This window comes from Temnothorax nylanderi, unplaced genomic scaffold (genome assembly GCF_030848795.1).
Source record: "Temnothorax nylanderi isolate EJ_2023f unplaced genomic scaffold, tnyl_v1.0 TNYL_tig0027_pilon, whole genome shotgun sequence".
Classification (NCBI taxonomy): domain Eukaryota; kingdom Metazoa; phylum Arthropoda; class Insecta; order Hymenoptera; family Formicidae; genus Temnothorax; species Temnothorax nylanderi.
Window position 1 is genome coordinate 886,317 of NW_027249089.1, and position 27,595 is coordinate 913,911.

Here is a 27,595-nt window from a genome sequence, read left to right on the forward strand (position 1 = left end):
AACCCCCGACGAGATACTAAAGATTGCTAAATTCAAAGCGGCGAGGAAATCGCTCGTGCCTTTTGTATAATTAGCGCGAGACCATCAATTAGGCTAATAAGGCTAATAAGAATAAAAACTAACGGGAGATACGGGTAATGAGGCTAATAAGAGTAAAGAATGACGAGAATGAGTACTTCAAGATCGAGGATCAGAAAAATTATGTAATAGAAAGCGTCAATTAAATCATAATTACAATTAACAATGACGCGCGCTCGTTGCCGTTGGACGAGCGACGATTACTCACGCAAATGCAGGCAATGATTTTACTCACCGTGGTGCGCCGCAGCTGTTCCTTCCGCGCCAACTTCGGCTCGAAAAACCGCCTGAACCGCCTCGGAGCTCGGAGTCTCGGAGCTCGGAACACTCGTTCGTAACTTCGTACCCGAGTCCGATTACTAATCGGCTAATTACGCGCGACGATTGACGCGTCCCGACGGTCGCCCGACACTCTGCTCCAGGCACCCGCGACATTCGTTTAGCGCGCGCGTTTCGCTTTAACGAAACGAGACATACGAGATGCACCGATACACGCGGATCGCGATCCCGAGCAAACCCGGCGGCGCGGCGGCGGCGCGAGAGGCAACATGGCGGACGCGACTGCGCGCGCGAGCGCGCGTTCCACTCCACGCAGCGCGCGCCCTCTACAGATAATCTCAATATCGTCGGAGAAACATCTGATTTACCGTTGCGTCGCGTTAACTGGCACACCGCGGCGGCGATCGCCCGATACTTTCGTTGGGCATTCACGAGCGCAGTTCACTTAAATGCACGCAACGCGCGCGGAAATTACGGAGCGACCGCACGGACGGGACCGTGACTTGACTGACTTCGAAGGAACGCCACTGCACTGGTGCACTAGACGCGCGCCGAACATGGCGGACGCGCGTGCGCTGTACGTAGCGTCTGCGACGTATCCACCTACAATATCGCAAAATGATGACTGATTACCATTGCGGTTCGTTGATTAGCGCGTCATAACAGTCACCCGAGACTTCCAATCACTATTCGGCGACGTGCACCCGCACACACGGTTCTTCTTGACCAGCGAAACGCGAAAAGCACGGAGCGACCGCGACCGGCTACTCGGAACGGATACGTCGCACTGCGGCGCGACGCGAACTTGTGGCTGCGCATGCGCGCGTCCCGACTCGCGCGCCCACCAAATTTGAAAATCCGGATATCGTCGGAAATCAGTTTATCAAGTACCTTGATTTCCACGTAACGACACGGTATTTCGTTCGACATTTCCGTGATTCTCGAATTCGCGATTTTCGCGTATCGACCTCTGATGAAGTATATACAACGCTACAGGTGTTACAACTTCGAATTGTGGCGCGAGAGAAACAGGGCGGTCGTGCAAACGTGTAATTTGTATACAAGAAATAATCAGATCGAGAGATCTAAATTCTTTTTTGTTCTTAATGCTTTAGAACAAAAGATATTAATATAATAATACAACTTTATGTAATTTCACGGATAAAAGAAGGCAATAAAGAAATGAGCTACGTAATTATATAGTCATATAAGTAAACAGAATGAGAGCATAATTAACAATTATCAGCTTCTATAAACCAGAATCTTTTTGGAAATAATTCATAAATTTTTCAAGATTAAATTTTTGAAATCCGTTGTTAAACATGAGTATCTTTTGGTTAGTAACGTAGTAAAAGTAGTACAACCGTACTGCCTGCAGCAACACTAGTAGTAGCTTTCTAAACCCAGATAGATTCATACCGCGGCTTAACATAAACAACGAAAAAAAGATTAACGGCCGCCAATACCGCTTAACTTCAAGCTCTTTTTAAGGTATACAGATTGCGCATATACATCACATATCTCATCCTTAACAACTAGAAAGAAATAAGACACGAAATAACACACGACAAATTATATCACTGAATTACCAATGTCAACGAAATGATATCAACACCGCAGCCACTATACTGTTATAATCAATTAACCGTGATCAGAGATCGAGGTTGACGTAACTTCGGTCAATTCGCTATCGAAATCTTAAACGTTGCGACGTGACATTGTGATGTTTCCATTGTCATGAATAACCGGTAAACGCAGAGATCATTTTCGCGTATATTTATATCCAGACGCAATGAGAATACAACGCTCGCGTAAAGCTCTGTAATTAACATACGTAAAATTAACGTTAATTCATCGACATGCAACAACCCAACCGACGATTGCGAAATCAAGATCCGCGGTAGTTTTTTTTTATTTTCCACGGCATTCAGGCGTCTCTTTTTTTATTATTATTCGACGATGCGACTCACGCGAGGAGAAAGCGCTTCCACAAAACGCGGATTCGTGTCTCTCTAGGTTTAGTTCCGTGTGGGACATTAACTCCCCGAGTCTCTCTCTCTCTCTCTCTCTCTCTCTCTCTCTCTCTCTCTCTCTCTCTCTCTCTCTCTCTCTCTCTCTCTCTCCCCCTCTTTGTCCCCCTTCTCCCTCGCCCTCTCTCTACCAAACGATTCCGCACAGTCCCGCTCTAGAGTTCAGCGGAATATTCCACGAACGAGCAGCGGCCGTCCTTGTTTCGCGCCACGCGATCGCATAACGGCGTCCTCGTCCATCTCGAGCATCGTGGACTGTTCCATCGCTCCCCTACCGTTTCCAACGCTCGCTTCCTACCCTTGTCTCCCTACCCTCTCCGGCCTTAGCGCTCACCAAACCACTGTCGATCATAGCGAGGCCTAGGCCATTTTGGCACCCTAATCATTGCGAAGGGACTCTGCGTCGTTCGAACAAAGGCTTTTCCTTTCACGCAGGGACAAAATGTCGAGTAACAAAGAAAACTCGAGTGGTTCTATGAAAAATGAAGTATTAATAAGATTTACAGTTTCTGCGAGATTACGGGGAGATCTCTCTCTCTCTCTCTCTCTTTCTCCCTCCTCCCCTCCCCCCCTCTCTCTCTCTCGTGTCCGTTTTTGTTCTCCTTCTTTCTCTTTCTGACTACAGCACTAAAAAGATAAACCTCAAAATATATGTTTTAATGCATATTTCGTTTGTGTATTCTATATACGTATATGTATACAGTCTTGTTACATTTTCTTTGTGGTCGACCAATAGCTTTTTTTGTCAATATCAGATAATCTCGAATGATCACGTGACGTATCGTTCATCTCTTCTTTCAATTTTAATTACACAAAAAACTACAGAGTATGTGTATAATACAGTAGTTATATAATATATAATAATAATACACACATATACATATGCATACTTCTAAAAAAGTTGTAGCATAATTTTTCTAAATATATCTCTATTAAAACTGGTTTTCTGGTTATATAAAAATAGAATGAAGAGGAGAATGATGTATAAATTTCTTACAATTCTCAGTATTCCTTTAACATCAATTCATAAACACCGAGACAGAATAACGTATAAAATAATATTTTCTAAATCTTTTTGTACTCAATGTATAGATAATAATTAAATTCGTAATTACAGAGAACCGTGAAACAAATTCATATACAGATTTAACTCAAAATTATCCTCTCCGGATTTTGACCATAGAAAATCGCTGTATTCTAATCTCGGTTTTATTCCCGACGACAACGCAACTTCTGATTTTGCTCCTGATATTACGCCCGGCTTTCTGTTGGAACCGCCGATATTGTATTTTAATATTTCTAGCTACCACGGACATTTCTACTAATTCTCGTAATAATCTTCTCCGATTTTCCGGGATTTGTCCGTTTCCAGTTGAATGCCCAAATGTACCGAATATCGCTCCGAATATTGCTCTCGGAGGTCTATTAAGCGCTCTCTTTTTCTCAATCTGCGATTTTATTCTTCGCGGCGTTTCACTTTTACCACCAATTTTATAAGCAGTTACACCGCGCTATCAATTTACGACACGAGGTCCGTGGTGCAAGATACAAGTTCTCGATTAGTATAATTACGTAACATTTTCCCGTAGATACAAATTGCAGCGTGTGCGTATATATTCCGCTTAATAACTGCAATCTCGTGCGCTTCTAGACATTACGTAAAACAAATTTAGATACCGCGATTTATACGAGAACTGAAGAAACTAATTGGAAGCTATCTGGACGAGGCTACAACGCGCGCGGATCATCAGCTCAATCTCTCAGATTGCAATCTTAGGTTCACTCATCATTTTGCAAACGCTCTCTTAGGAGTTAAAAATTGTGTGGCATCTCGTTCTCTCCTACCGTTTTCAGTTGGCAAAGAGACGGTGCGTCGAGGTCGAGATCTCTTAATTGTTTGGCCAACCTGCCCGAATAGAAGTTTACATCACATTTGTACGTACGTGTAAACAAAAAGGCGCGGTTAACGCTATATAGAGCGGGCCCAGAATACGGGTCGAAGTGTCAATATCGATCTACCTGTTTAGCAGGATCGTCTGAACGACTACCGTTTCGATTCTTCATGGTGTTTTCTTTCTCTCCTCGCTACCGCTTCTCTGCCCTCCCCCTTCCCCGCCATGGTTGCTTTTTTTCCATCTTTCTCCCTCTTCGCTTCAATTTCTCTCTTTTGCCGTGCGCCTCCACTTTGCCTTTCCCCTCCCTTTTTCCCTCCCTTCTCGTCAGCCCCGTTTCTCTTCTTCTCCTCTCCGCACCCTTTAGCCCCTTTCGTTTCTTTACCGCTCTACGACTCCTCCCAGCTTCTTCCTTTTCTCCTTTACTCCTTCCCTTCTCTCTGTTGCCGTCTCTCGCCTCTCTTACCCGGTTTTTCGTTTTCTCTTTTCTTTCCTATGCCCCCCCCCTCTCTCTCTCTCTCTCTCTCTCTCTCTCTCTCTCTCTCTCTCTCTCTCTCTCTCTCTCTCTCTCTCTCTCTCTCTCTCTCTCTCTCTCTCTCTCTCTCTCTCTCTCTCTCTCTCTCTCTCTCTCTCTCTCTCTCTCTCTCTCTCTCTCTCTCTCTCTCTCTCTCTCTCTCTCTCTCTCTCTCTCTCTCTCTCCCTCTCTCTCTTTCTCTAGCTCTCTCTTGGCCAGAGCCGGATTTGTGAATGCTAAAGCCTCGCGGCAATTAAAATGTGAGCGTCTTCTATTAGAAAGAAGCGAATGTCAACTTTACTTGCAAATCGCTCTTTCAAATAGACGGCGATAAAATATGATAAGAGATAGAAACATGCGCGGGTGCGCGTAATTTACACGGTGTAATGGTAAGTAACTGGTATAACTTGTGCAAGAGTAGTTTCGACAATTATTTAACTGTGTTTCTATACTGTTATTAAAATTCTAAATAATAAATCAATTTTTTCTCGAAATAAAAGCTTTCAAAAAATATCGGTATAATAAACTCTTTGTCGCGAAGCGAATAAAATATACGGATATTCGGTAACAGAGATACCGAGAGAGAAAGAGAAAGAGAGAAGACCTTGCTTCACGCCAGTCTCACAAGGTATATAATATATATATATATATTTCTCAGTTTTAAAAATAAAAGTTTTTCGAGACAGCCTTCTCGATATAGAATATATTTTTATATGCACATATATCTCTAGTGCAAAATATACATTTCTTCACGCAGAAGGATCTGTCGATTTCACAGCTCGCTCGCCTCATCCTAAATCCGGTCCTGCTCGTAGCTCCATCTTCCATAAGACCCCTCCTCTCTTTCTCTCCCTCGGCACTTCCCTTCTCCTCCCCGCCCTCCGCACCGCAACACTCTTAACGTGGGCGAAAATAGCGGGTCGGCCGAACGGGTGAGGGAGAGAGAGAGACGCCGATATCGCACGCTCAGCAGGGTAGCAAAAGAGACGTTCTTTGTGCCACGCTATCTTCGTCCAGGCGATCTTTCCTGTTTTCTCCCTCCCCTCCCGTCCGCTCCCCGCGCGCGGTCCACTCCCTCGTCGAATATACTCCTATATAAGAAACGCTTCTTTGTTCTCCGCGCCCTCCCTCACGCGTAACGCAGGTAGCTCCCGAAAATCGTATTAAATCCGCCCCCTCGTATCATCGGTGGCTTAGAACACGAATTGCTATCCGCTTCGTTTATCCGCTCCATCCGAATCCGTCTTCCAGGAGTAGGTAATCTCAAAAAATCCGCTTCTTTTAGGAAAAGAAAGACGAATTTCTAGGGAGCTAAATTGTCCAGTAAATCCGTTTAAAAAAGACGTATGTGCTCTCTATACTTCAGTCAAGATACACATTTGCTGCAATCCCATTGTAAAAACAAAACGGAGATATTCTTAGGAATAATTCGGATAAACGAGTCTTTTAAAATCTTTTATGCGTTTATATCTCTTTAAACCTTTTTAAAACATTTATCAACTCCTTTACTTAATTTATTACGTATAGCGATTTTAATTAAATGAATTAATAGCCTTGTGAAATAAGCCTGAAAAAGCGCAATGATTTTCCCCTATTATTGACCAGCTAATGCTGATGCAACCTCACCCCAGCTTACGACGAGCAGATTTACTGTCATGACAACACGTTCCCGTCGTTGTTATGATATTTCGCAAATCCCCAGTCGAACGGCCGGGCCGTACGTGCATATAATACGTTGACGCTGATCGATCGTACGCGATCTTTATCTCTCGGCCAAGAATAATTCGTCAAAAACCGGTTGGTTCCCTCTCGACAACACAGTACGCAAATTTTTGTGTATAACACACCCTTGCCAAAGTGAAAATAGAGCGGACCACGGGCAGATTGCCCATCTATTACGCAAACATGAACTGCGAAAGGGGTTCAACGGCTGAAGATGCGTTCCAAGTTTGGACGGTTGGATCATGGGCGTTGTGCATAATAGGGAAATCCGGGCAAATAGAGGGAAAGAGAATGAGACGAAAGGAAGGTGGATTTATTATCGTCCGCGATATATGAGCTTCGTGTTGAACAAGGAAATATGAATAAATACGCGAAGCGTAACACGTGAAAGTGTACATATAAACAAAAATCATTGATTGAAATTAAAGTTCAAAAGTTTAACGTAATGCCATATACATATTATCATTTATTTGCAACTATAAAGATATACTTGTTGCTTGTTTTTTTTTTTAATTGCGGGTATTTTCTTTCTGCTATTATCCCGGTCGCACACGAGAAAGCGTGATTTATCTAATCTTAACGAAAAACAGAGACGGCGGATTAGAGCCTCGATCAGCGCGGCGTATGCCGCGATCGTGACGCGAAAGTGAGTGCACCGCAGGAAACCGCGAGATAAGGGATGGCGATTATTGCATCGGGGTAAACGAACTTGCGTGCGAGCGATAAACGCTCGCGCACGGGCAGCGTGTACCTATGCTTGTATGCGTGCGCGCGTGAACGCATCTAGTCGAAGTAACTGCGAATCGACCCCTCGGGTAAAGCGAGCTTCCATCAGGACCAATACCACGCGTTGAAAGAGAGAGAGAGAGAGAGAGAGAGAGAGAGAGAGAGAGAGAGAGAGAGAGGGGAGAAGATGATTATTTTAATGATGAAAATTTAAACTAAATCAAATTAGATCAAATTTGTCCCCCGATTATCTTAATGGCATCTAAAAAAATGCGGGTCTGTCTAAAGTAAAAAAACGAGGGACACACTGCTGATTCTTATCTCGACTTTACATGTCAATAGTTCGAAACTAGAACGCTCCGTGTCATTCTACGACTTACGGAAGTAAAAAAATAAATAATGATTATAATCGTGTACCACTTGCTTTCCATCGCTGCCTATAGCGACAAGTATAGGCATTGGTCCTGTCGGTCTCAAAGTATCGATATGAAAGCAATAAACAATATAAATGTGACATAAATAAATATGTGTAATAATTAAATAAAACTGAATGTAGCTCAAACGTGAAACTTTAGAAAAATGTAAAGAGAAAGGTTTCAGAAAAACTAGCGCAGTTTCTTTCGCCATTATCGGTTCATAGACGAAAGACATAAATGCAAACGATAAGCGAGAAATATAACAAGTCGTTAAATCGAACTTATCTAGTGCTACTCGATTTCAACTAGTGCTACTTATGAAAAGAAGTTCCGGTATGATGTTTCAAGAAAAACATTCTGAGCGTTCGAAGATAGACTAAGTAGACTGATGATATCATGAAAGAAAAATAGCTTTACAGTTTATACATCATTATCTCTATATTTTTTTGCCGAACTACGTATGCACTGACGAAGAACCCTCTCATTTGGCGACGAGAAATTCTACAGGACGTGACATCTGACAGGTTTCTCACAGTTTCCATGACGTTTCTCCGACAGTTCTTCATCTCTCCGACTGTGGTTTGAAAAAAAAAAAAGAGTTGCGTACGTCATCTCGAGGTCCCCGTAAAAGCGCACGAAAGTCTCCAGCTGGAAGGATAACGTCGCCTTTTAACAATTTTACTTCGTCCCGTTTTCTTTCCAATCGTTTTCTCGATATTTCGTTCGCAGCGGCAAACTGTCTGCGCCAACTCCGACTCTCATCCGCGAGGAAACAGTAGGCGGTTGTGCGTGCGTGCGTGCGTGAGTGCGTGCGTGCGTGCGTGCGTACGTGCCGGTTCACACGTGCGCCCGAACGTCGTTGGATATACCGGCCATCAGCTGAGCGCGGCAAGTCACCCAGTTGCCAGCCCGTTATCGCGCACGACTCGAGTTACCTACGCGTTATTGATATCCCAGATCTCAGGAAGAGACACCCGCGAACCGCGGTGTCCGGACGCGGATATGAGAGCCAGAACTCATTCGCCACCAAATTAGACACAGATGTCCCGAAGCGCTCGCGTTCCCGTTTTAGCTCATTGAATATCCGGAGATGCTAACAAAGTCATTCGCTAGGTCGTAGAATATAGATCAAAGGCTGAACCCGTGAAATTGACGGAGTAGCTGCCGTTAGCTCGGACGACTCGAGGTGCGTTTAGGCTGAAAAATTTACGCAACGTCTCTATAGGGTATCCCAGAACCGCTCTATCGAAGCACGGAAAGACGTCGTTCATTCTCGTAGCACAAATACTTTTCAAGTTCTAAAATCGACGAATCTAGAAATATTTATATTGTCAAAAGCGAAGAGGCGCAAACAAACGGTAGTATTATATATTATTATATAATATACCTTATTCATCATTCGATTTCAAATTGAATTCTGTTACAACGGTAGTTTCTAGTTTAATTGCACATTGCACAGATAATACATTTTTAAACACGACAAAAAAGAGCGTTTAAATAAATTCCACTGTTGAACTAGCTCCACCATTGAAATTTTTATCGACTTTTGTCGAGAGGAAGGCTAGCTCGAGGCCGCTCACAAGAGACCCGTTGTTCCGCGATGGTAGAGCACCGAGCTGTTATAATATGATAAAAAGATACAGCATACGTACTTGCGAGCGAAATAAGAAGGGAAAACAAAACGCGAGCCGCGCAACAATCGCGAGATGTCGAATCAATGCTCGAGGATCGGCGTGGCTTGCGCAATCCTCCGATCCGGTTTACGCGATTACGCTTTATGCAGCGTAGAATTTTTCATAGAGGAGCTCGGATCGGAGTGCCGATATAATACGAGTTTTCGAGATGGAAACACGAACAAACGAGTTGTGTGCCGGGCGACCGCAGCCGCGCGCGCGCGCGCGCGCGCGAGCACGAGAAACCGGTTTCTCCTATCCAGTCCTGTACGCCGTGATAATTGCGGGAACTAAGAGTTGAAACAATACGGCCCCCACACACTGTAGCGTAGTTTCGAGCTTTAATCCTGGCTTCGCTCCTCGCATTTTACATTTGCAAGTATAATCTTGAATATATCGCGTAGGTACATCGTATTCGATTATTAATTTACGTATACTTGACATGGGCGTGTTGCTTTACGTAAGCGTGAGTAAATTTATAATTATTCTGGGTCGACGTGCACGAATACAGTTTTCCTCCCCCGGCTGACGATACAATTATCAACAATTTATCTCGTTTCGACGGATATTGAGCTTCGTCAGCGTTTTATCTGAAAACTCTGTGCAAATATCGATGTCGAAAACATTTTTCGCGCGTGGGCAATAATAACAGTTCCTTTGTCGCCACGTCGGCGTATTCACACCGTTGTTTGTGTATGCCTCACAATGCCCGGTATTATATTTCGATAATAAACACCTTCCCGACACACGAATTTGAAATCGATTATTCGTTAGGACGGATCGCGCAAAATTACTTCTTGAATCATTTCGTATGAATTCGCCAACAGTTAAACAGTTTAACAAAAATACTATAATAAATATAAATACTTTAAATATAATAAACCTTATTCTTTTTATGAAATTCCTTCAAAATGCGAAACAGAAACCTCACAAATTTCTAGTAAAAAATAAAATAATCTATTTAATTCCAGCTTGCACTTGGTTGCTCTTTGCATACCTGATAATTCTCTCAATTTTATTAAAATAAACTTATCATTTTACATTTATCTACGGCACAATTTTATTTTACACAATAATTGTAAGTTTGATTCATAATTTCATTGATTTATTTGTATTCTATATAAAATCGAAAAATTTATTGTTCAACTTGCAAAGTTGTATATTTAACAATGTGTAATAATTACATTTATTATATAAATATATTTATCAAATGTTTTAATATTTTAATAATTGCAAAATATTTACCTTTACCCGTTTTCTCTCGTACTTATCTTACTTCAAAGAAAACGTAGATAAGGTTTTGCAGAATTTCTGACAGAAGGTCCAGAGGATGATAACGAGGAGCAATGGGGAGCCCAGGAGCAAGAAAAATCGACAACAGCCCTCTCTGATATATCTCTCTTTGTTATTTGCGTTTCTCAAACGCAGCATAAACTGTCGTAGATATTACAAATTAGAAATAACATCACATAGCGTTTCTTAATACGGAAAAATGCGCTCGCAAAGGATCACTAACGTATCGATGGAGAAGCCGCGGCATTAATCGCGCGAGCAAACTATCGCGAAAACTACATAATCGGACTTTCATATCGCGCAAAGGTACAAAAATATCGAAAGCACAGCGAGCGTCGCGCAAATCGTTGCTGTGCGACATTACGAATATTATCTGTCCTCTCTCTCTCTCTCTCTCTTTCCTTCTCTTCCTCTCTATCCCTCGCGAAACGAGAAACTCGCTCTCATTTCCACCCTTTCGCCATGAAGAGCGTACTTCATCAATCCTCGTCTGTTCGCAGTAACTTAACGTCTAACATCCTGAACAGTATAAAGAAAGAGAGAATGTTCCTTTTTCATTTATAAAACATGAAGAAAATTGAGAAAGATTATCAACTCTTCTATATTTGTATTGAGCGAGTTTTTGACAAATTCTTACAATCTTTGGAATTCAAACGGATAATTTGGAAAGAGTCCAGAAATTCTCCCCTTCTCTCTTGTCAAACTTTCGTATATGTTTAAATTGCTTTATACTATTTAGGATTAAACCTTACTTGATCATCGTCGCGACGCTATTACGCAACATTCGCAAACTTATAAATATTTCAAGAATATTTATAGGCGATCCTTCGTTTACGTACTTCACAGGGTGGAAAAACCCTCGCACACGCTCATGGAGATCGGGAAAACTTTTCCTTGACGGGACCGTAGAAACAATTTACTTCGTAAATGAGAGCGCGTAAACGGGAGTGCGTCCCGCGGTGTGCAACGCAATTTGCAACATCCGCGGGCGTTAACGCAACGTCGTTTCGCAGATCGATCCTGTTAACGTTCGCTTTGTCGAGAAACAATCGCTACAAACGATAAATAATGGAGGCAATCAACGGGATGCGAGCTTATTTTTTTTTAATCGCTCTTGTCACGCAGGCGAGAGCGACGGAGACGTTCGTCGCCGCAACTTATCGGTAATTGAATTTTTGTTATCATTTTGGACTTCATCTAATTCTCTTTCACGATGTGTTCCACGCAGGGACCACCATCGGGGATACGCCCCGAGAGAACGTCGTTAGATATTAATCTACCTTATATATGATATATGTATATGTATATATATATATACGTTCCGTAATATTATTTTTAATTCTTCTTCGGAGGAAAAAACTTGAACTGTTTTCTCTCTCTTACCCTATACAAAGAATGAGATAAACTTCTGCAACGTCTTCAATAAAATTCTCACACACTATAAAAACGTGATTAACGACGATACTCGCCGCCGTTATCACATTCGACATTATTGTGTTTATCACGATATATAATATTTCAGAAAGCACATATACATATAAATGGTTCTATCCGCGTTTAACCCTCGATAGTATAAACGGACGTTTCAATAGATTTCAAAACTTCACGGGGGGGGGGGAGAAGGGGTTACACGTACGCACATTCAATTATAAAATTGAATATAAATAAAATGATCACAAAGAGAGTTTTCGTGATTTCAGCTTCTTTTCACGCTTGACTCCTTTATTTCGCATAGCGACTTCGAATTTGTTATAAAATATATCATATATATGTATATATATTATATACGGTATTTGCAATATAATATAAATTACATCGTACTTGATAATATAATATACGCGGACGCATTCACATTTTCATGTAAAAAAAAAAGAAGTGTTATACTGTATAGAATTAACCTTTCACGTGTAAAACGTATACCCGCTCGCAACTTACCCATACATTCGTAATTAACTGATAACAATTAAACGAGGCCGCGAGTATTGCTTTCTATCGCTCGGTAATGCGACAATTTCGACTTGCGACGTCGTTTGTAGCGTTTGTTATTAAAAAACTGCTGATTACAATAGTACATGTTGATACACGGTATGAGCCAAATATCATTCCCCGAGAAAGATAGATCCGCAATTTAGATTTATAATTTATACGCGTCGCGCTTCTTTTCTCTTCAATCATCAGTTTTTCGAAGATAGATATCCTGCGAGGGAATTCTATAATTTTTTCTTCAGACGGTACCTTCTCGGGCAATGATTTACGGTCATACCGTATTGTGAAGTGCCAGCTGGCTCGAGACGGGCCAACGTCTCTATGTCTTTCGTTTGTTACATCAGCAAATCAGTCTTACACCTTCGTGCAAATGCGAATAGCCCAATTTCCAACGCGCGGTTAACTTTACACGTGGCTGTCCCTCATTCTTACGTGACCTTTTAGCCACTTCTCTTTTTTCTTTTCGTCTTCGTATGAGGTAAGGGGATGTACGACTCGGGAGGATGGTGGGAAAATGTATCTGGACGCGTGATTGTGTCCCTTCCCCCTTAAAGCTTTAACCGGTTCAGTTTCGTCATTTAGATTATTAAGAAACAAGTTTTGAGCTCGGCGTTGTAAATTACTTCTTGTTCGTGTATCGATACTTTATATCGATGTTTCTTTTCCGCGACAAAGTTGCAAAAAAAGTTTGGTTTCTTGTGAATTTTTCAAATTTGAATTTTTTATACCAAGACAAATTGGACTCGTTCTATGATTAATATTTTGAAGTATCAATTATATTAATTATTTTTCTCCAATAGTCATCCAGAAAAAATGTATACTTTTCAATTAAATATTGTGGTATCAAATCGATATTTTTTTTTTTTCAATACAATGCAACAAATTTTATTTTATATGTTGTGTAAGATTAAGATTTTACACATTGTTTGATTTGCAAGATCTTTGAAATCGCAAGATGCCAGCAAAAGATCCCTGATTATATTCTTGGATACTGAAAATTTATAAAGATCTTTTGTTTCACAGATTCTAATATATATACATATTAGAGAGTCTCTCCTCTTACATATATACACATATGTATATATATGTGAGATTACGTAATCCAGACCTTTTGCTGTCCAGAAAAAAATATTAATTAAATACGCACAAGTGTTTACGAAATTACAAGAAACAAGTTTTAAAACAGTGTTGCATCAGAGCATATGAAAAAGATTAGATTTCTTTTCAATAAAAATTATAATTTATTTTAACGTATAAAATAAAATATATACAAATAAATCTTTCCATACAATTTCTCTCTTAAACAGTGAATTTCATTGCAACAGTATCGGGTTTTTTTGCTTCGCCGACTTTGAAAGAGACAGTTCCATTTTATCACAAAAAAAGAACGAGTTCAATCTAATTCCATTGAGTCTCGTCGCGGAACGCATCCAGTTGTAATCCAGTTCGTAAAAGGAAACCTCACTTTCTGGCATAAATATTCGATTCACCGGTTAAAGCGTCGCCACCCTTTGTAAGTAAACCACGAAGAGGTTTTCGGTTTCAGCGTATTCTTTCTTTCTCTCTCTCGACTCTCTCTCTCTCTCTCTCTCTCTCTCTCTCTCTCTCTCTCTCTCTCTCTCTCTCTCTCTCTCTCTCTCTTGCGCAAAGGTAAAACCGAAGGGGCTCGTATCCCCTACGCAACACGTTTCTCTCGACCCCGCGAAGAAAACTTTACGCGAGCGTCTTTAATCTAAATCCTAACGATAATCACATACTTGCTTCTTTTTCTTAATCACTTCGTAATTCTTAATATCACAATACCGCCACTAAGGTCTTTAATCGCGCTACGACGAAAAGCGACCGAAGCAAAGTGGAAAAAAAAACAGAAAAAAGGGAGGAGTAAAGAAATAAAAAAAAATATATAGACACAAGAAAAACGCGAACAGATATTAACCACAACGTAAGTAGCAGTACGTACGGTAGTCAACGAATAATAATAACAATAATAATAAACATGACAAATTAAAGCGAAGATTGTGAACAACAATTTACTGGCAGAACGTTAATCCTCTCTCTAATCCTTCGTCCCTTTCAACGTGTTAAGCGGCGAACGCGAGCTCATCTCGTCATTGTTCCTCTGTGAAAATCTGTTTGAAGCTACACAGAGTTAAAGCGATACAGTTTCAAGATGAATCGTCTCTCAGATTATACTGAGGATAAGAGATATAGTTCAACTATCTAGTCTAGTGGATATACATTTAGTCATTAGTCTGCATACGATTTTGCACGATTATTTTTTTATATCTGATATACAATAAGGTTGTTTCTTGTCTGTTAACTCAAGAAGTTTAAGATACATTCTGAAATGTTGGAAATTGCACCGCTTTACTCTATCTCATCAAGGGATCCTCATTAATCCCGTGAGATATATACGGAAAATCTGTGACGAGTTTCACGAGCTACGAACTTTTCACAGTATCTACCGAGAACATTAATCGAAATACGTTCACAATCGCAGGACCAAAATCTCAAAATACGAAATATTGAAATTTAACTGAAACAAAACACCACGCACTAACGATGCAGACTGAAGGCGAAAGACTTACGCTGCTTTCGCCGTCAATTCGATCGCTTAAACAAGTTACCGTCGAGACGAATCGCGCGGTAATGATCGCGTAAATATTAATATATTTATCAGTGATACGCGGGAACGATTATCAGCATCGCGACATCGAGAGAAGATGTTATTATAATTTAATGAGATTTTTCACACATAGCGACTGTTTTTTTATGAAAAGAGAAAATGACGAGGGAGAAAGATAGATCGATGGAATGACGGTATGGGCTGAACATCACATCAGTACCATCTATCGACAGGATATACAGGATGTCCCAGAAAAATGTGCACTGTGAAAACACCCTACTGAAATTATTTTTGTTGCAACTTTTAAGAAGAACAAGATATGTTCCCTCAAAAGTTTGCAAAAAATGTAAAAATTAATTGGAAAAATGTGATTATTTGGATTCTTACGCTTCTCAATGTAAAATAATTCGATTATATGATTAATTATTCTTGATGTCAATATCAACGGTGACTCGATGAAAAATGACAGTCTTATCAGTACTCACTTCTCTGGGACTATCCTGATTTTCATAAAAGATTTCTATTTGGAAAATGTGCTGCCACATTTCGCATTTCACGATGAAAAATGGACAAATGTGTACGTGTGAGAGACACACGAGCTTCGAAGGATCGTCACTAAACATCCGACGCGACTAATAGCTACCTGACTACGATTAATCAGTAAAACGCGCTCTCTAAAAACTAATCATACTCGCTACGTATCACGTGAAATTTGTTACAAGTCTTATAATCACATATCCTCTTCAAGAACGAAGACGCGAGGAGCCACTTCCTCGCGATATAAGATCTGCTACTACTAGAACTTGTCTCGCGCTATCACAATTATCGAACGCGTAATAGGCCTCTCTCTCTCCTTGAATACAGTATTGCATGGTGACAGCAGACAAAACAAAGAGCGGTATTGTTGTCGTTAACCCTTTAACCGATTCGCTGTTCAGCAGTGAGAAGTGCTAGGTTCAGAGTGTTAGATTCATCCTTACCGTTACAATACTTCTAACTCCAAATCTAGATACCTAGATTTTGGAAACCTTAAATTCTACGGTCCTCAACACCAACGATCTTCAAATTCTACGTATCTTATAAACTACTTTTTGCCTTGCAAAATTTCTTTCTTCAATATATCCAGCGTCCTTCAAACCCAATTGTTTAACTTCTGGATTGCAATTCAGCTGATTGAATTTAATCCCCGTTTCTGCAGATTGAGATGTCTAGATTCTCAAGTTCCTTAGATCCCGACTTTGTTAAACTATTAGATCTGCGGACGCCTAAATTACTCGATTTTTAGATCCATGCATCGCTAGACCTTCGACACAAGATCTAACTTTTATAACTGTTTCGTTCAAACTGCAATTATTTTATACCGTAAAGTAGCATCTACGAACTACTCCATTTCTTTACACATTCAACGAATAAATTCTAAACACACAGAACAATCTCATTTCCGCGCTCGGGCGCGATCATCGATCAAAAAGTTTCTACGGTCTCTCGCAAGTGAAGTGTCATATAGAAAATCCAAATGTAATTTCCAAGTTAAAGGGTTAAACGCAACACTTTGCGCAATCAGTAGTACGCGAATTTGACAACGTGCCGTTGCAACGACGAAATCTAACCTCGGGTCCACATCGCTGCTTCCATCATCTCAGTTTTTTTTCCTTCCTGGTCTTCCGATATTGTATAAATTTGACTGACGCCCACAGGGCGGCAGACTGACAAAAATGGCCACACCCATTTAAGCACAAACGGGTGATCATTAAACGTGCAAAACCCCGATGTGTGATCCCGAGGCCCCTCAATGAGATTGCTGGAAAGACCTGTAGAGTTTCTTCTTTTGCAGAGTGAAGTCCCTACTGATCATAATGGTGCCACCACGCGTGAGATTTCTGGAAAAAAAAAACGAATCGGATTTTAAGTTTCATTACATCACAGAATGTGTAATATTTTGCAACGCAATGTTTTGTAGAAAAGCTGGACGGATCAAAATGATTTAGATACGATCTAATCGTACGATCTGAGTCAAGAAGGTGTTGCGATACCGCTTCGTTTTATCGAAGTGAAATGTGAATAACAACGGATAATTATAAAACGTAACAACAGGAAATCTCGATCCGACGACAGTCGGACAAAGGAATAAACAAGATATTTTTTACATAAAATTAAATTCCATTAACACGAGTAATTTAAAATAATTTAAATCAGGCTCTAATCGTAGGACTTTACTTCATCGAGTGTTACTCACTTTAAGAACTGAGGCAGCAGCATGTGCCAGGACGTATGGTCCTGTTTCAGCGTGAGATAAAGCTCGAACGTCGACACGGTACTGGGATCACACTGTATTCTCGACAGTTTGCGGCACATACTGTCCGTCTCGAAGCTGATGAACAACGTGCAACCTCTGAAACAAGTATACATCGTTTTTTCAAACATATTGAAAATTCCAATAGTACATTAATTAAAATTTGGAGAAACATTTGTTAATTAAATTTAGAGAAACAGCGATAACAAATCTGTTCTCTTAACGTGTTTCTACTTTTTAGTATCAATCTTTAATAAATGAATAAAACTGTGAAAATTAAAAAAAAATTTGAAAATAAAATTCTATCAAGGTTTCGCTTGGAAGAATATCGCTCCAAATATTTTATACAATTGCCGATATCATCTTTAATTTTGCTATTCGTGAAAAAAACAAACACTTGGAGAAAAGTTTCGCGATGTTTTTCCAGATGGACACTTGTTGCGCGAAATAATATTTATCCGGACTCTCTAATTGCGCTGAATTGTTCAGATTCGGATTCGCGGCGAATCGAAGGAGCCGCCTTGTTTCGGCGAACACGGACAATTATATTTACCGAAGGCCACAGGGCTCGTTCTCCGCCATAGTAAGTACATCTTTGGCTATCTTGGGCAGCAAATCGGCAGGCAGGAGGACCTCGCCGCAAGCCAGCTGGGCGTGTTTAGCCCTCCTGAGCTCGACCTCCAGCCTCTTCGCCAGCGCCTGACAAGCACCGTCCAATTCGTCCGTCTCACTTCCAGCTGTAACAATTAATTAAACGGAATTAAGCGCGCGCACGCTCTCAGCCTCCCGTCGAGTAAACTAACGTTAAAGCGGTCAATTGAAAAGAAAGTGGCGGATCACTTTTTCCCCTATTTTTTCAGGCATACAGACAGCTCGACGATCATTCCCCCAATTAGTCCCCCCGAGACCTAAATAAAATTAACTCGGATCTCGACTAATTGTCTTGTTTATCACCAAATTAAATAATTAAGTTAGAATACAAAAATAATATCTCGTCATTTATAATTCAAATTTCCGTCGGGAAAATGTCACGGTAGCTGAAAATACACTTGGTGAAAAGCGCGAGATGCCTCGTATAAGTACTACGAGATACAAAAAATATGAAATGATTGACGTAATCTTGGACATTAAAATCAAATCGGCCGATATCGCCGGATTGTGGACGTAATCGAAGGCCGCGGCGAAAACGAAAAACATATTTTGCTCCGATGGTGATTCACGTTATCTGCCATTCCACCTAAATGTAATCCGAGCCCCGATATAATTTTAATCGCGCTTTAATGCTCGTTTCCACGATTAGATTTTAGATTATTACCCTAGTTTTATATATATATATACACGTTGGCGTTAACTCGATCGCAACTATAATCTCGATTAATCAATGAGATCATCGCTTTATTACTTAAAACCGTTTGTGCGACGTAACGTAACAAAGAACAGTCGGGAAAGAAGACGCAACGTCGAATCTCGCCGGGCATTTCAATTTTTCAATCGATGCCTGATCATCGAGAGAAACATTTCAACACTGTGACGTTTCTTTCTTCCTATATGTCGATCACTCAGCCTACTATCCCGAGCCCCGAGCTCGCTTCGACCATTGTTTCTAGCGGCCCGGCCGCCGGGCCGGCGAAGACGAGGTGAGCTCGTCGGTAACGTACGAACTCGTTTGACCTCGATCTTTTTATCCGCCCCCTGTGTGTCGCGTTTACCAAAAAATCACAATCGTCCTTACTCAAATAATGAACTCTTTCGTTTCGTGCTCCAAAACTTTCATCTCTTACAGCACAAACATGGGTATTTCGCGTCCGATCGATTTCTATCCATCGTTTCTCGAAACTTCAATTAAAGGATTCCCAATTATACTGGCATTTTACTTCCTTCCAAAATGATGTACAAACATTTGTTCTAGAAACCTAAAAGTACGTTCATGAATTTTTGGAGATTTTTGAGCTACTTTAAATAGGTGAAAAAATAGTCGGACACGTTGATACCCATATTTGTATGGATAAGTTTTCTACATGCATTGTACTGTAAGGGTTAAAATATTAGCTCTGTCGCCGAAGTTGCTGGAATCGAGAATAAGAATAATCTTACGGCAGAGAGCGAGTTGCAAAGTACGATTTAATTAATTGCTATTAAAAATGGTGAAATTCTCTCTCCGTTTGTATTCTATAGCGATCTGAAGCAGCAATTAACGTCAAGTATCCACTTCACGTCCGTTAATCCGTATTTATTTACCGGAGAATTGCGGAGAATCGAGAGAGCGCTAAATTTTTGGAAAATTTCCATTTACAAACACACCGAAGGCAGGTTCGTAAGTCGTAAGTGGTAAACGCGACGCGACGCGACGCGACGCGACGGGGGAACAATCGAGGAGCACGGAAAAACGGCAGCGAAGGGCATCTCCCCCCATCTCCCTCGTACGATCGGAAGACCGCTGACGCAACCATAATTCGAGGTTACGCCGGTAAATCGCCGGTGTGCCACAAAATCGGCCCGACCGTGCATATTACGAGCTCGAAGCGAATTTTCGGACCGCGGCGCGGTCGACGAGACGTGTCGCGGAGCAAAAATCAGCTGATTCCAGCCGGCGTTGTCAGCTGAGAACAACGACGGCTCGCTTCGAGGGCGGAGGAGCAACAATTGACGGGCGACAATTAAAAGGTGAAGGATTTAAAGTTAAAGGGAGACCGGCGCGGCGGTCTCGAGCCGGCGCCTTACCTCGGGTGTTGCTGAAGTCCACGTTGACGGGACACGGCAGGACCTCCATGATTTCACGACAATGTCCAGCGGCGGACGCACAATGGACACGGCCTTCTCGTCGGTTTCGCCGGACGGCAGCGCGATTCTCCTCGAGAAAGAGTCGCCGACGGCGTACGACGGACAAAACCGTGGGACACGCGATAAAAGCGATCGCGGGGGACAGCAGATTGGACGATCGGGGCAAATTCACGAATCCGGACCACCGGAGCGCTTTCACCGAAGCCGTTCACGCGAGATTCGCGAAAGACTGGAATCAAAACCCGCAGCGAGATCACCCCTTTCGACTGATTGGCCGCCGGTGGCTGACGCGACTTATATACGGGAGTCCCCACCCCGCGGCAGCCTAGCGCTTGCTAGCGCTCCCCTCGCCGCGCGCCGCCACTGGTCGACCGCCTAGCAACACCGCCTACGTGACGTTTCGGCAGTGCGTCCGCGGCTCGGCCGTTTCCGCCGGCGCTCGCGCCGGCCTTCGGCCGCGCTCGGCACCCCGACGGAGCGAGAGAGCGTGCGAGAGCGAACCCGTTCAAAGGGGGGTGGCGGAGGGGGGAACCTATCCGCTGTTGCCGGCGGTGACGACGGTACATCGAGTTTTTTTTTTTCACCCACGATGCTCGTTTTGTTTTCTTCTCTTTCTCCCTTCTTCTCTCTTCCCTCCCTCCCCCCTCCGCCCTCCTCGCCTTCTCATCTCCCGGCGACTACGTGCATTACGTCGCGCAAACCTTTTATCGCGGCTTTTAACACGACGCGAGAGCGGCGAGAGACGCGCTTATTAAACCGCAGGGTGAAATTATTACGGGGGGGGACCGGAGGGGGCGGGCCCTACGCCGGTAGCGGCTTTTTAAGCGTAGGCGATTTAGGCAAAACTCGAGAGAGAGAGAGAGATCTGCCCGGTGTAAAAAGAGAACGCGCACACACAACTTCCTTCTGGCTATATCCCGGTGGTGGAGGGAGGAGGGAGAAAAACCTGTTTTAGAAATTCAGAATGAGGTGTTGTGTTTTGCTTGTAGCGCGCAGGGATCAGCTGACCCTGGCTCCGTAGCGAAGGTTGCGGGTAAAAAGTCGTCACGGCAGGGAAAAAAAAAAGAGTTCGTCCCTTGGCGAGAATCTCGATAAGAAACTCGGATATTTAAAGACGTGTAACCTGTGTATGATGAATCGAAATGTAGAGGCTGATTGTGAAAACCGCGCGCGCGTTGCGTAAGATTTCCAATTGTGTTATAAGAAGCGCTTGCTCACGGCGCGCGGCGGCGGGCGGCGCGGGCGACGCGCTCGATCTAAGCTCTACCGGTGTAGAGCACGAAAAGTATTTCAGACAATTCAGACGTTGATTCACCCGTTATATTTATTTTATCGCCGCCCGTAAGGAAATCGTATCTTTTTTTTAATCGCAATACTTTTTATGTCACGCCGATTAATCATCATCTCTTTCTCTTTTTTTTTAGGCGAGTAATATCCAATTCGACACGGTCGTTCGTGCAACTTTTTTTTTCCGATACCACTCTATTTTTCGATCCATAAGTCGCCCCGTCACGTTATGAAACGGAGAAAATGTTGTTTGCTTTCGTCGCCGGAGAATTATTTTTTCGCAGCTGACAAATAGGTTGTACGTGATAAGTGTCTCTCTCTCCCTCCCCCCCTCTCTCTCTCTCTCTCTCTCTCTCTCTCTCTCTCTCTCTCTCTCTCTCTCTCTCTCTCTCTCTCTCTCTCTCTCTCTCTCTCTCTCTCTTATCGGTCTCTAATCCGGAGGACACGTTGGGTCGCACGCGAGAGGAGGATTTATGTAACGAGAGTTACAAGATTAGCGCGCCGTTTACGGACGCCGTTTTAATACAAAGGTTTTAACACAAAGACGGTCACGTTCGGACAATAGATCCGGCCGAGGTGCATTTGGAGTAAAAGCTTCATATTCGCGGGAGTTATACGCCCGACGATAAACCGCCGCGATTATGGAAATCGCGGGTAGAGAGAGAGAGAGAGAGAGAGAGAGAGAGAGAGAGAGAGAGATATGTAGAGAGATTAAGGGCGCGAGAGAGGTTTACGCGACGAGGGAGGAAGAATTATCTATTTTACACACATCTCGCGTTCTCGATTTCAAAACAAATCACGAGTGATTCTCTTAGGAGCACTCGAGATAAAGAATGTTAAAAATGATCTTCCTGTTTGCTCGCTGTTTCAACGTTTCTGTCAACCCCACGGGTGAATTTTAGAATAACGAATATGAGAGAAAGCGGCCGAACGCGTTGAGCAGGAAATACATAAAACACGCGAAGGAACACAGTACCGAACACCTGTGATTTCGAGGGGCCACGTGGGGCTACGTGGACACGAAGTGCCACGGGGGGGGGACCCAACAATAACCAGATCGCCGGCCCTAAGAATCCGTGACAGCCCAGAAGATCCGAGAACCTGCTCGACAGGTCCCGACGATCTATAAATTCGGAGTTCTATGCTGCCAGCGATCCGTGAATCTAAGAACCCGTCGAACGAAGCGTCCACACGGATCGCAGCGATTCATATCGCTGGAGGATCAGCGAAAACGTGATCGCGTATCGCGTTTAAATCTGTAAAAGTCGACGAGTGTACACGCTCTCTCTTATCGCTTATCGTTTATAAATATACAAGCCACTTAAGCGGCATCGGTCGAGCGTGGTATCAGGCAGATAAAACAATCCGGAGCGATCTCGTTTGAGGCCGAATCTCGCGGCGGCGATCGGCAATCGGATTCGCGGCGGATTGCCGATTGTTGCCGATTCCGCGCGGATGCTCAGGGACCGACGAATGCATAAATCCGACGATCTGCGAAACGCGAGATTCCGGCTGGAACCCTGGAACAACAGCCCGCCTGTAGATTCTGGGGAATAACATCTCTATCGGAAGTGTCGCTTTTATCTGCGGCGCTCGCTCGCGCGATCGCGTTCTCGTGCAGCAAACAAGCTCCCCGATAACGACGCCGGCCCTCGCCGCGCCGGCCGGCCGGCCGGCGAGTCGCGATCAACTTTCGCATTAGCTCATTCACGCGTCAATCAAAACACATTAATTTCGCGGATCGCGAGACCGAGTCGCGAGACCGGCGAGAGAGGAGCGAATCACGGTTCTCATAAATCGGGGGGAGAAGCGGGGAAGAGACGGAGAGAGAGAGAGAGAGAGAGAGAGAGAGAGAGAGAGAGAGAGAGAGAGAGAGAGAGGAAAGGAACCTTTAGCTATGGTCGTCGCTCCCCGCAACTCGGCCGATCGATCTCTTTGTTTCGCTTACGTGGAGGCGAGTACGTGATCGCGAATAACATGACGTTCGTGCCGTCTCGCTCGTTTCTACCGCGACTCTCTTTCTCCACTAAGTGCCTCTATCTCCCCCCCCCCTCTCTCTCTCTCTCTCTGCCTCTCCCTCCCCGTCTCGCTCGCTCTTTTCCTCTCTTTGTCTCTCGCCCGCTCGTTCTTTTTCTTTCTCTCCCTCTTTCTCTCTCTGTGTTACTCCGTTTGCTCGCTCCATCTCTGTCGGACCTTGCCGGGCGATGCGCTCTCCGATTGCATCGTACATCCGACGACATAATCGAAGAGCTGAATTTTATTAAAAACCGGTTCGGGCGGCAAAAAGCGACGGGCTAGAGGTAATAATAATCAAAATGCACCGTGAAGCCTCGGCTCCTCGTCGTTCTTCCTTTACTCGCGCGCGATCGGTATTACGCGGTGTATAACAATTACACGGGAGCGGCCTCGGGGGACGGAGGTGAGGGGGGGGGGAAAGGGGGGAACGAGCGAGCGCCTACATACGGAGCTCACTAATCCGGCGAATTATCCAAGGAATTACGGGAAAGAAAAAAGAGCCGTTGCCGACGCGAGAGCCGGGGCGTCTGAAAGCGAAATATAATCTTTGCCTCGTGTACACCAGCGCGCTATACAAAGCCATCTGACGATCGTTTACGTGTAGAGATAAGACGAGAGTCTGTTGATATACTCTCTTATCAGTCAGGAAGACAGGGTGTTTCATAAATGCTGAAATCGCACATCTTCGAGTGGTTCAAAGACGCAAGGGAGATGTTTATCGAGAAGTCGTGCTAGAGCCTCTCGTTATATTACGATATATTCTCAAAACGAAGGTGTCACCGTTATCGTCACGTCCGTCATCACCCTCCATTGTTTCAACATCTCAGGTTTAATTTGAGCAAAACGCCCTCCATTCTCGGGGGAAAGATGCGTCTCTCTTTGCGTCGAATTTCGGGGAAGCGGCGCGGAAGGTTGCGGCCCGGCCCCGTGCGTGTCGATGCAAGTCCGTGCCTGTTTAAAGCCTAAAAACCACGACCTTCGCGTCAGGCCTCATGGGATGGGTCCCCCGCCCCCCGCATTGTCCCCAAAATCCAAAAAGGACGAAAAGAGAGTGGCACCCTGTAGCGCACCACCCGCGCGCAACGGAGATAGGCATCCCGGTGTCACGGACGGCCGTGCGGTATTGTATAAGTACGAGCAGCGTGATTAATTCTCGGCCGATTAGCGACATTAATAGAAACGCGCAACGCTGCCGCGTCGTTACGTAACTCCGCGAGCCGGCGCGAGCGAGCGCGTACACGCAGGCGCGCGCGCGCGTGTATCTATGTATATACATACGTATACATAATCGTGGCATGTGTAATCGTGTCTAACGGAGATCCAGAAAAATCGATAGCATCCGCGCGCGCGATACCGTGTCGTTTGTAAACGCGTGTGACCGGCGAAGTTATAAATACGCGTAACGAGCAGAGTGAAACTCTCGCGCGTTTGGTCATTGGGGGGCTGACTTCACGCATGGCCACGCGAGCGAGAGACGCTCGCTCGTATGTACGTACATATGTACAATACAACCGAGTCCCCTTTCCCCCTCCCCCTCTTTTCCCCTTTCTGCTCCTGCTTCTCTCCGGCCCCCCCACAGTTGGGAACGAGGGGAAACGACGAGGGGGCCTCTCTCTTTCTCTCTCTCTCTCTCTCTCTCCCCTCCGCGCCTTCTCCCCTCGGTGGCAACAATTACAAGCGACTTTCAGCTGTGTGCGGAAGCGCGAATAATGCGAGGCCGGCTAGTTTAGCGCTTTTTAGGTGTGCGCGCGCGCGCGCGCGTGCACGCGTGCGAATGCAAAAGCAACCGGCTCGGCTTCCACACACGCGCGTGCGTTGAATAGTTCGCGTTGAATAATTGCGAGTGCTCGCATAATGTGTACACTTTATCCGCGAAAACGCCGCGGCTCCGCCGACCTCGCGAGGCTCTCGATTTCCTTCACGATTCCCTTTCCGATTCCCTTCCCGATTCTTCCTCGCAGGGAAAATTCTACGGGGAGACGAGAATCGCGGCAGGCTTCTTTCGGTAAACTCCGATTTTTTAATGCGCGCGAGGACGCGTCGCCGTCGGCTCCGTATAATATATCGGAGTACGAATTCGAAGTAAAAAAACTTCTATTTTTACTTAGACTTGTTTACTCCTCGCTTCGGGAGATATGAAAAAAAGCGCGTATGTAGATAAAAGATAAATGAGATAGCTGCGACTCTGTTGGAGAGAATTTAAAACGTCACAGGATTGGAATTGAATGATGCTCGATTTCGTCAAGAAGATGAAGGATAAAACGGTAGAAAAAGAAAGAAAGAGAGAGAGAGAGAGAGAGAGAGAGAGAGAGAGAGAGAGAGAGAGAGAGAGAGAGAGAGAGAGAGCAAGGGGAGGGGGAAAGGTCGTGTATAAAAATTATGAAATTGAATTATGAAATTGTTTACTTGATCCGCGATGTTCGACGGTTTCGGCGTCGAAATGTCATCGTGATAAATCGTTTTGCATCGATTTCGAGAGGCCGCGACATTGCGGAAAGGAGTGGGTCAATGGACAAGGCGATAAAATGCAATCGGAAAATGAGACGAGAGACTGAAGGAGCGCGGAGGAGAATCGTCGTGCCGCGACGGAGAAACGTCGTCCACAAATATATGCGCTCGTAAAAAAAAAAACCTCGCGCGTACACGCATACAGGCGCACGTGTGCGTCACGCGAGATTTTTTTCAGCGATAAAGCGATTCGGTCGCGTATACATCGCTACACGTTTGTATTTTTATAGATTCTTTTTACGTATCTGCAACTCTCGCGCCGGACTCGATCGTCGAATCCCGCACGCGCGATCGGCAGAAACGAAAATAATGGGAAAAACGCGCGGAGGTTTCGCGCGCGGAACGTATTGTGCAGTTTAAAAGTTTGTGGAGATTGCTGCCTCGCAGGAAATATATCCCGTATTGCCCTAAATCCTAAATAATATATATATGTGTGTGTGTGTAATAAATAGATACATGTCCTACAAATTTTCAGTCCCCCTTTTTTTATTGCATTCGATAATCGGATAATACAACACAATGTGATAGGATTGGAGATCAGTCTTTTCAATATTAATTATATATTTATACGATTGATTACACAGGGTGAATCAATGAAAATTTCCCCAGTTTTTTAACTGACTGATTTGTGCGAAGCATATATATGCCGAGATGTTCTCTACCAATCTCCATACAATAATAAAATCTCTGTATAAAATTGCTGCAGATATTTTGAAACATTTCTGGCACTATTGACATATATGTACATCTTGCATGGAATCTGGCGTTGTGGCCAGTTTTAATTTCAAGTGTCCCGAAAGAAAAAAATTTAATAGAACAAATCGAATGACCTCATAATATAAATCATTCAATCGGATCTTCTTCAACAGTTAGGTAATGGATGAGTGTCGTGGAATAACGTCGGAAATGTTTCGAAATGTCCGTAACAACTTTGAACAGAGACTTCATTATTGTATTATGGAGGCTGCTCGAAAGACATTCAAATGTTTATTAAAGTGAATTTTTTCGTAGATTACGAATTATCAGTTTTTAAGATTTTTGATTGCGATATCTCGAAAAACATTCGTCCAAATTAAAAAAAAAACAAGACATGATTTTGTAAAGAGAATTAAAAGACCTTTAAAACGATATATATGTCACTTGCCTTCTATTATTATTTAAGATGATTTCGAAAGGGTGGCTACTAATCAAATTAATAAAGCAGCACGATTGAATTTATTACAATTATACATTTCCCTTAAAAGTAAAGTTGATGAATTTTTTGCACTATGTATATTTTACACAAATTAGTAAGAAAAAAAGCATGAAATTTTTGTTGGCTCATTTTGTATATAAGATATTCAATTTAATATATATGTACAAAATCATATAAATTGTATAGAGTTATGTTTATGTATATAAAATACAATTAAATATATTTTATAGACAATTATTAATTATAAATATACATGTGAAATATATTGCTGTATGATTTC

General features: G+C 43.2%; 1 protein-coding gene across 1 annotated transcript; it reads right to left on the minus strand.

Annotated features, from left to right (window-relative positions):
- Positions 1-10,716: 10,716 nt before the first annotated feature.
- Positions 10,717-20,592, minus strand: LOC139770116 (protein charybde). The gene is made up of 4 exons (XM_071701849.1): positions 20,250-20,592; positions 18,082-18,265; positions 17,472-17,627; positions 10,717-17,115 (listed from the first exon to the last, which is right to left on the minus strand). Exons 1-4 carry the CDS (start codon positions 20,296-20,298, stop codon positions 17,025-17,027), a joined length of 480 nt encoding a protein of 159 aa, XP_071557950.1. The 5' UTR covers positions 20,299-20,592; the 3' UTR covers positions 10,717-17,024.
- Between the last annotated feature and the right edge of the window lie 7,003 nt (positions 20,593-27,595).